At 39.0% G+C, this 15,805-nt stretch overlaps 1 protein-coding gene across 3 annotated transcripts in view; it reads left to right on the forward strand.

Annotated features, from left to right (window-relative positions):
• The window catches only part of EPB41L4A (erythrocyte membrane protein band 4.1 like 4A), a 261,977-nt gene that overhangs the window by 95,334 nt on the left and 150,838 nt on the right, over window positions 1-15,805 (forward strand). For all 3 annotated transcript variants that reach the window (XM_010339877.3, XM_074382709.1, XM_039467417.2), the window contains one exon: window positions 12,665-12,769. In XM_010339877.3, the coding sequence (XP_010338179.1) occupies window positions 12,665-12,769 (105 nt within the window). The remainder of the gene's footprint in view (window positions 1-12,664; window positions 12,770-15,805) is intronic.

Genomic DNA, 15,805 nt, shown 5'->3' on the forward strand with positions numbered 1-15,805 from the left:
TGCCGGGTTTTGGTATCAGGATGATGTTTGTCTCGTAAAATGATTTGGGAAGGATTCCCTCTTTTTGGATTGTCTGGAATAGTTTCAGAAGGAATGGTATGAGCTCCTCTTTGTATGTCTGGTAGAATTCAGCTGTGAACCCATCTGGACCTGGGCTTTTTTTGGGTGGTAGGCTCTTTATTGCTGCCTCGACTTCAGACCATGTTATTGGTCTATTCAGGGTTTCGGCTTCTTCCAGGTTTAGGCTTGGGAGGATGCAGGTGTCCAGGAATTTATCCATTTCTTCCAGGTTTACTAGTTTATGTGCATAGAGTTGTTTGTAATAATCTCTGATGATGGTTTGGATTTCTGTGGAATCTGTGGTGATATCCCCTTTATCGTTTTTTATTGCATCAATTTGGTTATTCTCTCTTTTCTTTTTTATTAATCTGGCTAGTGGTCTGTCTATTTTGTTGATCTTTTCAAAGAACCAGCTCCTGGATTTATTGATTTTTTGAAGAGTTTTTTGTGTCTCTATTTCCTTCAGTTCTGCTCTGATCTTAGTTATTTCCTGTCTTCTGCTAGGTTTTGAGTTTTTTTGATCTTGCTCCTCTAGCTCTTTCAATTTTGATGATAGGGTGTCAATTTTAGATCTCTCCTTTCTTCTCATGTGGGCACTCATTGCTATATATTTTCCTCTAGAGACTGCTTTAAATGTGTCCCAGAGATTCTGGTATGTTGTGTCTTCGTTCTCATTGGTTTCGAAGAACATCTTTATTTCTGCCTTCATTTCATTGTTTATCCAGTCAACATTCCAGAGCAAGTTGTTCAGTTTCCATGAAGCTGTGCGGTTCTGAGTTAGTTTCTGCATTCTGAGTTCTAACTCGATTGCACTGTGGTCTGAGAGACTGTTTGTTATGATTTCTGTTCTTTTGCATTTGCTGAGGAGTTATTTATTGCCAATTATGTGGTCAATTTTAGAGTAGGTGTGATGTGGTGCTGAGAAGAATGTATATTCTGTGGATTTGGGGTGGAGAGTTCTGTAAATATCTATTAGGTTTGCTTGTTCCAGGTCTGTGTTCAGGTCCTGGATATCCTTGTTGATTTTCTGTCTGGATGATCTGTCTAATATTGACAATGGGGTGTTAAAGTCTCCCACTATTATTGTGTGGGAGTCTAAGTCTCTTTGTAAGTCATTAAGAACTTGCCTTATGTATCTGGGTGCTCCTGTATTGGGTGCATATATATTTAGGATCGTTAGCTCTTCTTGTTGCAGTGATCCTTTTACCATTATGTAATGTCCTTCTTTGTCTCTTTTGATCTTTGTTGCTTTAAAGTCTATTTTATCAGAGATGAGAATTGCAACTCCTGCCTTTTTTTGCTCTCCATTTGCTTGGTAGATCTTCCTCCATCCCTTTATTTTGAGCCTTTGTGTATCCTTGCATGTAAGATGGGTTTCCTGGATACAGCACACTGATGGGTTTTGGCTTTTTATCCAATTTGCCAGTCTGTGTCTTTTGATTGGGGCATTTAGTCCATTGACATTTAGGGATAGTATTGTTATGTGTGAATTTGATACTGTCATTTTGATGCTACCTGGCTGTTTTGTTGGTTAGTTGATGCAGATTCTTGATTGTGTTGATGCTCTTTTACCATTTGGTGTGTTTTTGGAGTGGCTGGTACTGGTTGTTCCTTTACATGTGTAGAGCCTCTTTCAGGAGTTCTTGTAGAGCAGGTTTGGTGGTGATGAAATCTCTGAGTGCTTGCTTGTTCACAAAGGATTTTATTTTTCCTTCACTTATGAAGCTTAGTTTGGCTGGATAGGAGATTCTGGGTTGAAAGTTCTTTTCTTTAAGGATGTTGAATATTGGCCCCCAATCTCTTCTGGCTTGCAGGGTTTCTGCTGAGAGATCTGCTGTGAGTCTAATGGGCTTCCCTTTGTGGGTAACCCGACCTTTCTCTCTGGCTGCCCTTAGCATTTTCTCTTTCATTTCAACCCTGGTGAATCTGACGATTATGTGCCTTGGGGTTGCTTTTCTTGAGGAATATCTTTGTGGTGTTCTCTGTATTTCCTGGATTTGAATATTGGTCTGCCTTGCTAGGTTGGGGAAGTTTTCCTGGATAATATCCTGAAGAGTATTTTCCAGCTTGGATTCATTCTCTTCATCACATTCAGGTACACCTATCAGACGTAGATTAGGTCTTTTCACATAGTCCCACATTTCTTGAAGATTTTGTTCATTCCTTTTTGCGCTTTTTTCTCTGTTCTTGCCTTCTCTTTTTATTTCATTGAGTTGATCTTCGACCTCTGATATCCTTTCTTCTGCTTGGTCAATTCGGCTGTTGAAGCTTGTGCATGCTTCACAAAGTTCTCGTGTTGCGTTTTTCAGCTCCATCAATTCACTTATACTCCCCTCTATGCTGTCCATTCTCGTCAGCAGTTCATCCAATCTTTTTTCAAGGTTCCTATTTTCTTTGCGTTGGGTTAGAACATGTTCTTTTAGCTCATTGTAGTTTCTTACTACCCACCTTCTGAAGTCTGATTCTGTCATTTCATCACCCTCCTTCTCCATCCGGTCTGGTTCCCTTGCTGGTGAGGAGTTGTGATCCCTTTTAGGAGGAGAGGTGTTCTGGTTTCGGGAGTTTTCATCCTTTTTGCGCTGGGTTCTTCCCATTTTTGTGGGTTTATCCACCTGTTGTCTGTCTCTGTCCCAGGGAGTTGGAGCTTTATGAGTTTCCGTTGCACTACTGCCTTTTTTGATTTTTCTTTCAGGTCTGACCCGCCCAGCTAGCAGCACCCCTAGCCACTGCCTGCCTGCAAGGGTTTTGCTGAGCTGCTGTGGGCTCTGCCCAGCTGCCCTGAGCTCTTCCCTGTAGTCCTTTTTATATGGGCGTAGTTAGAACTGTCTAGGCAAGGGTGGCCCCGCCTCTGTTATGGTGGATTCTCTCTGTTGTGGCAGGTTGCCTCGGCAACGGCAGCCTGCCTCTGTAGCAGTGGAGAGTCTCAGAAATGGCGGAAGCCCCTCCCCCACGGAGCCGGACTGTCCTGGTTCAGCTGTGCTTGGTTTGGAGGGCTCAACCCAGAGGGTTTCCAATTACTGTTTTTGTTTTCGTTGTTGTTGGGGGTGGAGGGGTGGGACCAACGGAGCCTGATCACCTGGCTCCCTGACTCAGAGTCTTTTCTTTTAAGTTGAACGACCCCGCGTTCGGGTCGCCTGCTGAAAAGGCGCCGGGATCTCCCGTGCTGCGACTCACGGAGTAGGCTCGAACTGTGGCGCCGGCTCCTGGCGGATTTTTTGCCTAGGAATCTCCTGGCCTGACTCGCTATTTCAGATGAATGGGCAACTGTGCCGTCTCAGGGCTCTGCTCGCCAGCTAAGAGGGCTCCCAGACCAGTGGCTTTTGTATGGAGAACCGCAGCAACAGGGCGTGGTCACAGCAGCCGCGCGGGCGGAATCAGCCCCGCGGGGGCCAAAACAGCCGCACCGGCTGGGACTGCGACGCTGGCGACCCCTCTGCCTGGGTATCTCCTGGTCTGTGGACAATAAGAGTTCGTCTGGAAATGCGGTGTCCACTCACCCTCTGCACTTTCACTGGGAGCTGAAGTCCTGAGCTGTTCTTAGGCGGCCATCTTCCCAGCATTCCCTTATTTAATTTTTAAATCAGTCTTGTGAGTTGGGAAAACTGGCACTCAATAAAGGTAGGTAACAATGTCAGACAGCTAGCTAGGACTCACTTCCGTAAGTCTGTCATACCCAGGCAGTGCTTTTAGGTTCTCTACTATGTTTTTTCCTGAGTTACTTTTTCTTGTACTGAATAAGATACTGAGTTATTAGTAGTTCAGGGCTGGTGCAGCTGGCCGGTAATATCAACGAGGCGTACCTCTAGCTTTCCGTTTTGTTTTCCCTATATATGGCTTCCAGGTGGCTGCTGTTGCTCTAGACATCAAATTTAGGTTCAAAGAGAAGACAAAGGAAGATGTGATGCCAGCAGTATTTCTTCATTTACTCAGAAAAACAAGTCTTCCCCAAATGCTTACTCAGCTTCTGCCTGTAACTCCTTGGCCCAAACTACATCTTGTTGCTGCTGGCAACAGGAGAGTTTGGAAAAGAAAGTAGCTTGATGGAGTTGGGTATATTGCTACCCTCAAACAAAACTGGGGTTCTGTCACCTAGGAAGAAGGAGCAAATGGCTATTGGGAAGGTAGTTATCAGTGTCTGCAGTACCTAATAGGACAGCCTGGCCATTGAATTGTTACAGAATGTCTGATGGATTACTCAGGAGTATCGTTGAGTTAGGATGAACTATTTCCAGTTTGTAATTTCTCCTTTGAGTTTTTTATATATAAATACACATACGGAGAGAATGAAAATAGTCACTAAGCAGAGCTTTGGAGGTCATAAACTAGGTACCAAATGGAGTGATGTAATTGGAAACAAGTGTGACTTTGGGTGACTGGACTCCTGATGTCCATCTGTCTAGTCCTGGCACTGCCACCAGCTTATGACTTTAACTCAGAAAATTATTTTGTTGGGGTGACCTCCAATTTTTCATAATAAAATGAGATGTTTGTATTAAAGTTTAAAATCTCTTAGACTACCACCCTTTGCTAACCTTATTTATGTCACTTAAGTATTGACATTAGAAAAGAATGGAAGAATGAAGGGTATTAGTTTAATGAGCACAAAATATTTTATATGCTGCTATAAGAATTGAAAGAGCTTCTGAGTATTACCTTTCTCCACTAAAAGTTGGGTAACATGGATTGAAAAGCTTTAAAACAAATAACAGGTAAAATTAGATAAAGTAATCTGTATAACCAGAAGATAAAGTCCTGAGCTGTTCTTAGGCGGCCATCTTCCCAGCATTCCCAGAATGACTTTGTTTTTACATTTTTGAAACGCTGATAGCTAGCTTAACAGAAAGTAGCTGGATTGTCATAGCTGCTTTATGCATCGTCTGTTGTGATATGCCATGTGACCTCTAGAAAACTCTGTAGTTGTGAGAGAAGGGCAAATGACAAATAACAAACTAATAACATTAGGAATATAGATCTGACTTCATGAACTGTTGAAAGGGTCTGTATGCCCTCCAGGCTTTGAGAATCACTGCTATATTAAAAGGAACTCAGGCTTTTTTTCTTTGAGACAGAGTCTTGCTCTGTTGCCAAGGCTGAAGTACAGTGGCGCGATCTCAGCTCACTGCAACCTCTGCCTTCCAGGTTCAGGCAACTCCTGAGTAGCTGGGATTACAGGTGTGCATTACCATGCCCTGCCATTTTTTTTTTCTTTTTTTAGTAGAGACTTGAGTTTCACCATGTTGGTCAGGCTGGTCTCGAACTCCTGACCTCATTATCTACCCGCCTCAGCCTCCTAAAGTGCTGGGATTGTAGGAGTGAGCCACTGCACCTGGCCAGCTCAGGCTTTTGAGTTAGATATTTCTGTTTGGAGTCCTGGCTTTACCTCTTCTTTCGGTGTTACTGTAGCCAAACTGCTATTCTTTCTCAACATTTGTGATCTTATTTATAAACGGGAATAAAAAATGACAAGTTTGCTTAGCTGTTGTAGAGATTAAGTGAAATAAAGTAAAGGAAATCAACTAGCATAGTTCTTTTTATATAAATGCTCAAGGTAATTTACTGTCATTTCTTTCTTTTGTTATAATTTGAAATATTACAGAGAGAGTCCAGTGAAGGAAAACAAAGAATGTAACAAGTTTAGAGAGAAAAAAAGATATGATAGTTTGTCAACAAAGATGTCCACCTGTGATTCTTCCAGTGACTCATTATATGTTCATGTCATTCCTCCTATCAAGAGATCAGATAGTTTTTTGCTCCCTTTCCATCTGCACTGACCCAGTGACTTGCTTTGATCAATAGAATGTAGCAAGAGTGATGCAGTGCCAGATCTGGGCCTTCAGAAAGTTTGCAGCTTCCGCTGTTTGTCTCTTGGAGCCCTCAGTCACCATGTCATGAAGTCAGATTACCTTGCTGGAGAGGGAAAGGCGTTAGAGGGTGAGCAGCCCAGCCAGCTTCCAGCCATTCTAGCCATCTCAGGTGAGGTGTCAATATGTGAATGAAGCCTTCCTGTATTCTTCAGCCCAGGTGTATCTCTCTAGCCAACACCAGATGGAGCTCATACTAGCTGTCCCTTCTGAGCCCTGGCCAAATTCCAGAATTATGGGAAACTTGTTGCTTTAAGCCACTGCGTTTTGAAGTTACTTGTTACAAAGCAATAGATAACTGAGAAAAGCTTATCGATGTGAATAAACTTTTATATATGAAAAATATAAAAATAGCACTTAGAAAAATACACTTTACTCTTTTTTTTTTTAGTGATTAAATGAGAATTTTCTTTACATATTCCTCATCTGGAGGGTGAGGATAACTCTTAGAAAAAATGGGGGTCAGACAGTGGGGGTGAACAGTGCCTCACCTGGGAAGGAATTACCTTTGGTACCTGAAGAATGTTTCATTCATGCCCTGTCTTTGCCTTATCCCAATGGACTAAGCTAAAAAATTTAATGTAATTTATGTTTCCAAGAAAACTGGGAATGTATTGTGGTCAAAATACTAAATAAAGATAAAGTGAATTTTTAAAGGCATAACATTGTAAGAATTTTTTGTGGGGTTCGTTTGCCCTTTGTGAAGGAGTAAGCTGTTTGTCTCAAATGTAATAGTTATCATTCTGTGCAGCTGGCAGAAACCCGCCTTTCTGGTTTGTAATGTCATGTTAATCTGCAAAGGTGTTATTACTTATTTGAAATATTCTTTGTTCTGGTTGAAAGCCCTACTGATGGTATTTTCAAATAAACTTGTCCTACTTGTGAGTCTTTCTCTAAGATTTTGTAGCTCTATTCTTTCTGGAATGTTGCTGGTATATCAATAATGAAAGTAATCTATCTCATTTGGTGAGAGTTAAGTGGAATACAATTCGCAATCCAGAAATATGTCATAGGCATTTACTCTCATTTTAAAAGTAAATTAATATATTGTTACATTGAGATAAAGTTTTGCTGATTAGTTATAAAAAATCAGGTGTTCTCTTTATTTTTATTTTCTTTTTAATTATCATATCTTTTTCATTTTTTGGTGGTGGAAAATCAAATTCCTGTCAGATTTATTTTATTGCATAAAAATTCCTTTGCAAGTTTTATATATAAAAATGTAATATATGACTTCCTCAGTTTGTGGTGTCTTATCCATTTCAAATATAAGATATTTATTCCTTATGCTACCTTTAGAATATATTGAGTCTATTGGAATTATACGTCACTGAAACAAATGTATATTTTTAAATTAAAAATAAACAATCTCTTTGGATCAGCTGATATAACAAAATAAATGGATCTTGTCAGCTTTTTATTTAATTTTGTAAGTGATTGGTCAAGAAAAATGGAATTCTTTTTAAGAAACAGGAAGAAAGGTTTAATTTATAGACCACCATGTTTTCAGTATTGCCTCTCTTTCTCTCTCTTATTTATTGGTCCTTGGTATTAATTCAGTGAGCTTTTAGGCAGCTCTTACTGGGAATAAGTTACTGGATTGCATAGAAAGGAAGTGGTGTGTGATCTCTGCACATGATTTCCAAATATCTAAACTTGAGTAGGAAAGTTAACAGAAGAAATAAATGGCCATCCTAAGAGTGAGTGCAAGAGTGCAGGTCTCAGAGACAGGCAAAAATAAGAAACTTGGTAGGTTTGAGGGAGGGAGAGGTCATAATGAGGTTGAGAGGATTTGGATAGGCTTTATGAAGAAGGTGGCATTTTAACTGGATCTTGAAGGACAAGTAGGATTTCAGCCATGACATAGAGCAGGAAACATATCCCAAGGAGACCTGAAATGGAAAGCATACCTTTCAGGTTTCCAAATATTCCTACCTGATATTTATGGTATTACTCAGTTCATTCTATCAAACGTCTCATTAGTGGATGTCCATTATTATCTAAGGCAACATTTTACATATTGATTTCAGAAAGTGTTGGACATGTTATAGTTGTACCTTATTTTGTGGCATCTTGTGAATTCCCCATTTTGGCAGACATTTCTTCTGAAAATGGTCAGAAGAAAACTGGAATGGTGATAAATATCATCACATTCATATTTTTTTCTTTGCCAAGTATTGAAAGAAGTAAGGTTAAGAATCATGATTTCACTAAATTTCAAATGAAACTAGCCACCTGACTTAGAAATGAAGCCCCTTTTCCGCATGTCAAGGAATGGGGGTGTGTAGTTTCCACATGGGTATATAATGGCCTGTAATAATTTGGTCTACCCTTTTCAAAAGGCTTAGGAATAATTCAGATACAGGTAACTTTTTTGGAGGGCACAGGGAGTATAAATTGTTTATGTGTAAACATAGTAAACAAATTGACAGCTCATCACTATACTCCTCTATGCATTTCTTACCTAACACTTCTTGGTGCATGAACCAAATCCACAAAACAAATAGCCTACACAGCAAAAAAGGGTAATGACTAATTTCCTGAAAGACAAATGGGAAACAATTGAAGGTGAAAACCATAGTCCAAAACATGGGCAAAAGAACTGTGAAAGGTTGTAGTGACGGATTGAGTTTTCCAAGCTTAGTGGCTGTGGATAGATGGGGATCTTAAGAAGCTCTGGGTAACCATTAGTATGATGTCTGTAGAGCCTCTGAGATACTCAGTGTCTTTCCAGTAAATTCTTTTCATAGTTACATTGGACAAGATTTACTTTAAGAATCCATGCTTGATGCACTTACGCCAAGGATGCACTTACAAAAAGGATAAGCTTTTTGTATTCAACATGATATTTTTAGTATACAGTTGGATCCAGTTTTCTGGATTTGTTACTTAGGATTTTTACTTGGGATACTGGCCTGCCTCTTGGGCCAAACATATATATTCAGAAAATGAAGGTGGCAGATTGCCTGAATGTTCCCATTTTGTACCTCAAGAATGCTGTAGCTGGATGTGGTGGTACATGCCTGTAGTCCCAGCTATTCCGGAGGCTGAGGCAGGAGGATCACTTGGAGGTCACAGTGAGCCGAGTTTGCATCACTGCATTCCAGCCTGGGTAACAGAGTGAGACCTTATCTCAGGAAAAGGGAAAAAAAAAAAAAAGAAAAGAAGAAGGATAAGAATGTTGGAAAATCTGCCTCAGGAATCAGTCATTCCTACTGCTTGTCCCAGCTGATTCAATCTTTGGATGCCTTTGCTATTGGATACTCCCTTACTATTGGGAGCCAGTCCATGAACTAAACCTAAACTCTTGCTCAGAAGTAAGTCCTTGGCTGAAGCCACAGATCGTATGCCTGTGACCTGGCTGTCAGTTATTTGGGAGCCTGATTCCTGCCTCCACCAAGACTCCCATAGGGGAATTCTTTGCACTTAGGCAGACAGTTTGTTATGTACCCAGAACAAAAAGGTCTAAAACGGGAATTTCTCTAAGAAGATTTGGCATTAGAAACTCTTTTAATGCAACTCAAAGCTGAAAGGACAAACATCATATACTCATCTTTGTTTCCCCAAAATAAGTTGATACAATTAGTAGTCATTGATTAAAAGACCAAAACAGAGTAAGACCAAAAAAGCAGAATTGAAGGAACCATCTCTTTGATTAAAGATATATGTTAGAGCTATATACCAGCCATTATACTTAGTGGTGAAATTTTAGAAGCAATTCCATTACAGCCAGGAAGAAGACAGGGTACATGTTCTCAAAACTTCTAGTTACTCTTTTAATAACTAGTCAGTCAGAAAAGAAGAATTAACCCATGCAGTAAGAAAAGAAGAAATAAATGTGGAGGAGGCATTTTGAAAAGTCATTTTGAAAAGTGATGATCTGAGAAGACTCCATAGACAAGCTAACAAGAATTTAGCAAGATGGCTAGGAATAAGACTGATAGGGAAAATTAGTTGGTTTTCCAATCCATTAGCAATAGCCAGTCAGAAAGTATAATAGCAGTAAAACTAAAACACCTAAGAATGATCCTGTATTATTTTCTATTGCTGCATAACAAATTACCACAAGCATAATGGTTTAAACATATTGCCATTTATTATCTCACAGTTCTGTAGGCCAGAAGTCCAAGATGGTATGGCTGGCTTCTCTGCAGCGTCCTAAAAGGCTGAAATCAAGGTGTTAGTCAGCTGAGCACTTATCTGAAGACGCTCAGAAAGAATTGGCTTCCAAACCCCTGTTGGCTGTTGGCAGAATCCCGCTTTTATGTTTCTAGGACTGAGGTTCCTATTTATTTGCTGGCTGTTAGCTGGGGGCTCCCCTCAAGTCCTTGAGGCTGTTTCGATTCTTCTCAGATAGCCCCCATCATCTTTCAAGTGACAGGACATTATAGAACTCTTCTCATGATTTGGATATAGTTGACTTTACCCCTGCTTTTCCCTTCTTCTGGAGAAAGTGCTGTACTTTTTAGAGCCCATGTGATTAGGCCCGCTTCTATGATTTCCCTATCTTAAGGTCAACTGTGCCATATAGCGTAACACAGTCATAGGGATGGTATTCTCATTGTCTAGGTTCCAGAGGTCAGGGCAGGACATCTTTGGGGGTGGGGGACATTTGGCAAATTTGCCTGCCACAAAGCCTAAGTAGAATTTTGTAAGACCCACATAAAAGTGTAAAATTTCCTCGAAGCATATAAAAGACAAACATAGAGGTTTCACTTTGTAAATATAGTATCTATACCTCCCTCTATCACATCACCTGTCAGTTAAATTTAATTCCAGTTAAATCCCCAGCAGAATCATTTATTCAGTTGGCAAGCTTGTTCTAAACTTCCCTGAGAAAAATGCTTAAGAATTGGCAAAGATCGTTTTGAAAAAGAAGGATGGATATCAAACAAAATTAAACTACATATGTTAAAATCTTGAGGATATTGGTTCTGGAAGAGCCCATGAGATGGAATAATGGGGATTCATTTAATAGATGACAAAGTTGTTTCAAATCCACAGGGAAATGCTGGCTTTTTCAGTAAATGGTGGTGCAGTTGTCTATCCATGTGGAACCAAAGTTAGGCCCTTACCCAAGAACAAAAATAATTTCCAGATGGAATGAAGAGCTAAGCATACTAAGTAAAATTCTACAAGTATTTAGAAGTACTTAGGAGAATTTGCTCATAAACTTTGGGTTAGGGAATGCCTAACTCAAAGGCTAGGAAATGCAATTGGCCGGTAAACACATGAAAGAGTGCTTGCTTTTATTAATGTCAGGAAAATGTAAGTTAAAACAATTCCTTTATCCCCTCTTTTTTTTTTTTTTTTTGCTCAATCAGATTGGAAAAAAATTTGTGCAATCCAAATGTTGGCAAGGGTGTGGGAAAACATATACTCTCATTGAATGAGTTGTAATGGTCTTTTTGGCAATGCCCACTGTAATTATGAGTATACGTATCCTTCAGATGAGTAATTTCACTTAAAGATTTTACCCCAGAGAAATACATAGGTACATGAGCACAGAGACATTTACAGGCTATGGCATTGTGATTATTGCAGAAAATGTCCAATAACCTAAAGATTCATCATGGAAGGGCTTTTTGTTTATAAATTATTTAATAGACTTTGAAAAAGGGACGACTTAAAGTTAGCTAAAGTTATTTAGAGGTAAACAAAATACCTATGGAATTTGTAACAAGAACTGTATTTTCCTGGTGTGTACTTCTATAACCTCATATTGCCCATCTTATAATACATTTAATAAAAACATTTTCTTCATGTTAACAGTCCATTTTCTAAAAGCAGTGCAGTATTAAGTGCTCACCATACATAGATAAATGTGTCCTGGTAATTTTCTGAGGGCTGATGCAACTGAACAAAAGCCCTCCTTTATTATCATAATGTGAGACTTCTTGTGGGATTCCTTTTACTACCTTGTTATACCAGCCAGAGATGGGGCAAGAGAAAGGAGGAGGCTGTATCTGTACCTGTACTATAAAAATGGATTATTTTCTAAGTTAATGTGGTGTGTGGAATAGTGCTTGCTGATGAAGTGCTTCTTACATGTGTGAATAATTGATTTTTAGTATGTTAGATGATAAGAATCTTAATTTAAAGCATCTGTATTGTAGTAGGTGAGGAGAGAAGAGAGATTGGCTTTTTAGGTAGGTAACAGTATTTTAAAAGCAGCCAAAAGAAAAGTTTTATGTCTGTGCTTATGTGAAAGAGATAAAGTGAAATATATTCACAAGGGCTTTTCAGAACATTAGCTTTAGCAGCTTTAATCTATGAGTTTATTATTTGAGGATTGAAGATAAAGGATTTGACTATTGTTAATTTTATATATTTTCTGTATTCATTGTAAGAGTATTGCTGTAGGTGAAAATTGCTTTTTAAAATGAAAAGAATCATGAGCTTTTTAACCAGAGTGTTTTTTCGATGCATTTATTAGATGTTCTTCATATAAAAGTTTATCTTTATTAAAAGAAGAATTTTGTGCTAAAGATAATTTATAATCCCAGAAGAAAGAAGCTTATATTAATTTAAAACCTATGATTTAAAAATTATTTTCCAAAGATATTTCTATAATACACTTTGCTTTAAATCATGTTTTTTCTTCATAATTGAGGCAAAACTTAAGGAGGGAACCATGGTTTAATAAAATTGCTGCTATCGTGAATGAAGCTAATAAAAGATGATTATGTCCTACTTTGAAACAAAAAGGCAGTTAAAAATATAAAACTGAATTATTTTTGCAGAAGTCAACGAAAGGTTCCGTTGTCCTTGACCGTGTATTCCATCACGTAAACCTTGTGGAGATAGATTATTTTGGGCTGCGTTACTGTGACAGAAGCCATCAGACGGTGAGTACAGTGACTTCGTGTTAAATTTTTCTGGTTATAAATTTCACTCTGTCTCTGGCTTTTCTTGATGTAGTTTTAAGTGGTTAAGTAAGTTCTTTGTCACTGAAAAAGCCTGAAAATCTCAAACATGTTTTCCCCCGATAATTTCTTTGCATTTTTTCCCTCTTCTGCCGAAAGTCTGTAGAGTTGCTGGATTCACAGCTTCTGTACATGTGGAGTCCTCTTTGCAGGTGGCTTATGTGGTTTCTAGATTTGCAGCCTTAATATTGAATGCAAAGCATGAGTGAACATGGAGGACTGAACATGTCATTTAATATGTGTTAGAAGGCAAATGGCTAGTCTCTTGAAGTGACAGATATTAATTGCCTTTTAAGAAAGAATACAGTGTAAAAAAAAAACTGACTACCTAAGTTTTATAAGTGAGATGAGCTGTTACAAAATAAAATAAGTAGAGGTTTTTTTTTTCATGAACATGAAGAAATAAGAGTAATTAAAACGAACTTAGCTTTTAGTTCTTTGGTCAGTTGTTCACAAAGGTTAACTCGGAAGATCTTCCAGTCTGGTTGAATAGTAGAGAGTTACTAAGAAATTCACCACAATTGAAAAACTTTGGAGATAAAGATTTTGAAGCATGACAGGATATTCATTAATGTGACTTTTGGTTTAGTCTAAGAAAGATCTTAGCTTCAGATAGGTACAGTCTCATTATACAAAACGCTCACATGCTTATCTTAGAAATACCCTATTGAACTTGCCTTTTATTTTTCATCCTGTTCAACTGCTGTTGAAATGAAGATTTCTTCCTCTTTCTTCATTCATTCTCCCAGCCTCTACTGGGTCATTTGGGGTGTATTCAGTGAAGAACATGATTTTCTGAGTGGCATTTCTGTGCTCTGCCCCAAGAATGTCCTAGGATGAGAAGAGGCAGGCAAACGGAATGCTACTGACGGTGATAAACTGTGATTCTTCTTGAGCTAGTTCCTTAATCTATTCTGTTTCACAGGAGGATTTCACAATGTAGGAATGAAAAATTGGATATGTTGTATAGCTTCCCATAGAAAGGAGTAACTTTCTAAAGGCTAGTGGGTATTATAGGATGTTGCAAAAAAGGGGAACAGACATGTCTAGAAATTCAGTGAATTTTGTCTTGTACAGACCACAAATAAATATAGCAGAACTGTAAATCCATACAGAAAGATTAAATAGAAGGTAAAGAAGGTATCATTTGCTACATTCATATTTTTGAAATAACGTTTTTCCTAAAAGAGAAAACTACAGTTTTCTGATCTTACCTACTACGTCAGACCTTCCCTGGAAAGATTTACTGTCTTGCTGAAGTTATATAGACCTTATCTATCTTTCTTTGCCTTCTGATAGTTACTTTAAACAAGGATTAAAAAATAACCTTGTATTAAAATAGTACAGGATAGGGTTAAAAAAAAATCTTTGTTGGTCTGGTGTGGTGGCTCACACCTGTAATCCCAGCATTTTGGGAGGCTGAGGCAGGGAGAGCATGAGGTCAGGAGATTGAGACCAGCCTGGCCAGCATAGTGAAACCCCATCTCTACTAAAATACAAAAAAATTAGCTGGGCATGGTGGCATGGGCCTGTGGTCCTAGCTACTCAGGAGGCTGAGGCAGGGTAATTGTTTGAATCTGGGAGGCGGAGGTTACAGTGAGCCAAGATTGTGCCACTGCATTCCAGCCTGGCAACAGAGCAAGACTCCATTTCAAAAACAAAACAAAACAAAAAACTTTGTCTTAAAAACCAAGTAATGGTTTTTATGAAAGTTGCTTGAATTTCTGTACATTTGGGACCTCACACGGCAGAGAAGTTGTCTGCACTGGAGGACCAGGAGAACCTAGAACCCTGGAACTCATCATTCATCATCATTACCACAATCATCATCAGTGCACCAGAGACTGTAAACATTTTTGTGTCAAAATTATGTGCTCAGAACTGTTCTCCAAAGTATTATCTTACTATTAGAGATGATGCAACACAAATGAAGGTTACGTATCTTTCCCAAGGTCACATAATCAGCAGGTATTAGGACCAGAATTCCACCCCAAGTCTGAGTGTCTCCAAGACCTTTCAGCCACTATAATATCCTGACTTGCATGCATATAAGACCTTGGGTGCTGAAGAATTCTCTTTTTATATGTCACTTACACACTTAATGTTTGTTGAGAGAAGCCTTAAGTGGCATTTTCTAATAAGTACACTTCTCAGATTGACCCTGTTGTAGGAGGGCTTCATTAAGCCTTCATGTATTTTTGTGTTCCTGTGGTGTCATTCAGCAGTTATTTAATGAATGCCTGATATGTGCAGGCCGTCTGTGACAGTGTTCTCTGATTCAGGTATTCTGGGGAAAGAGAATTTACTGTCTGGAACATGACATGCAAAATCTTTTAAAAAGCACAAATGTTATTAACTCTATATACCATGAAACTAAGTCCTGGGATATTCATGTAACAAATGCATTGATTCAGGTGTTACCCATGTATAAAGAGTAACATCTAGACAGAGATAAACCTTGTTAAGGCAAACTTCTATCGAAGGACTATAGCTGACTTGATTTGAAACATGCTGGGCACTGTAATGTTTTTAACTTTAATTCTCAGGTAGGGTATGTAAAAGAACCTTTAAGAAATAAAAACATTTCGGCTGGGGGCAGTGGCTCATGCCTGTAATCCCAGTACTTTGGGAGGCTGAGGTGGGCAGATTGCTGGAGCTTGGGAGTTCAAGACCAGCCTGGTCAGTATTGTAAAACCCTATCTCTACTAAAAGCACAAAAATTAGCCAGATGTGGTGGCAGGTGCCTGTAATCTCAGCTACTCATGAAGCTGAGGCAGGAGAATTGCTTGAACCCAGGAGGTGGAGGTTGCAGTGAGCCAAGATCATGCCATTGCACTCTACCCTGGGCAACAGAGTCACAGAGAGTCTGCCTCGAAAAAAACATTTCTTCACGAGGATGTATTTATTGGGACTGAAATAACAGAATGGAATGAAAGCTGCACACGTTAATTCAAGCCT

Source organism: Saimiri boliviensis, chromosome 1 (assembly GCF_048565385.1).
Source record: "Saimiri boliviensis isolate mSaiBol1 chromosome 1, mSaiBol1.pri, whole genome shotgun sequence".
NCBI classification, from domain to species: domain Eukaryota; kingdom Metazoa; phylum Chordata; class Mammalia; order Primates; family Cebidae; genus Saimiri; species Saimiri boliviensis.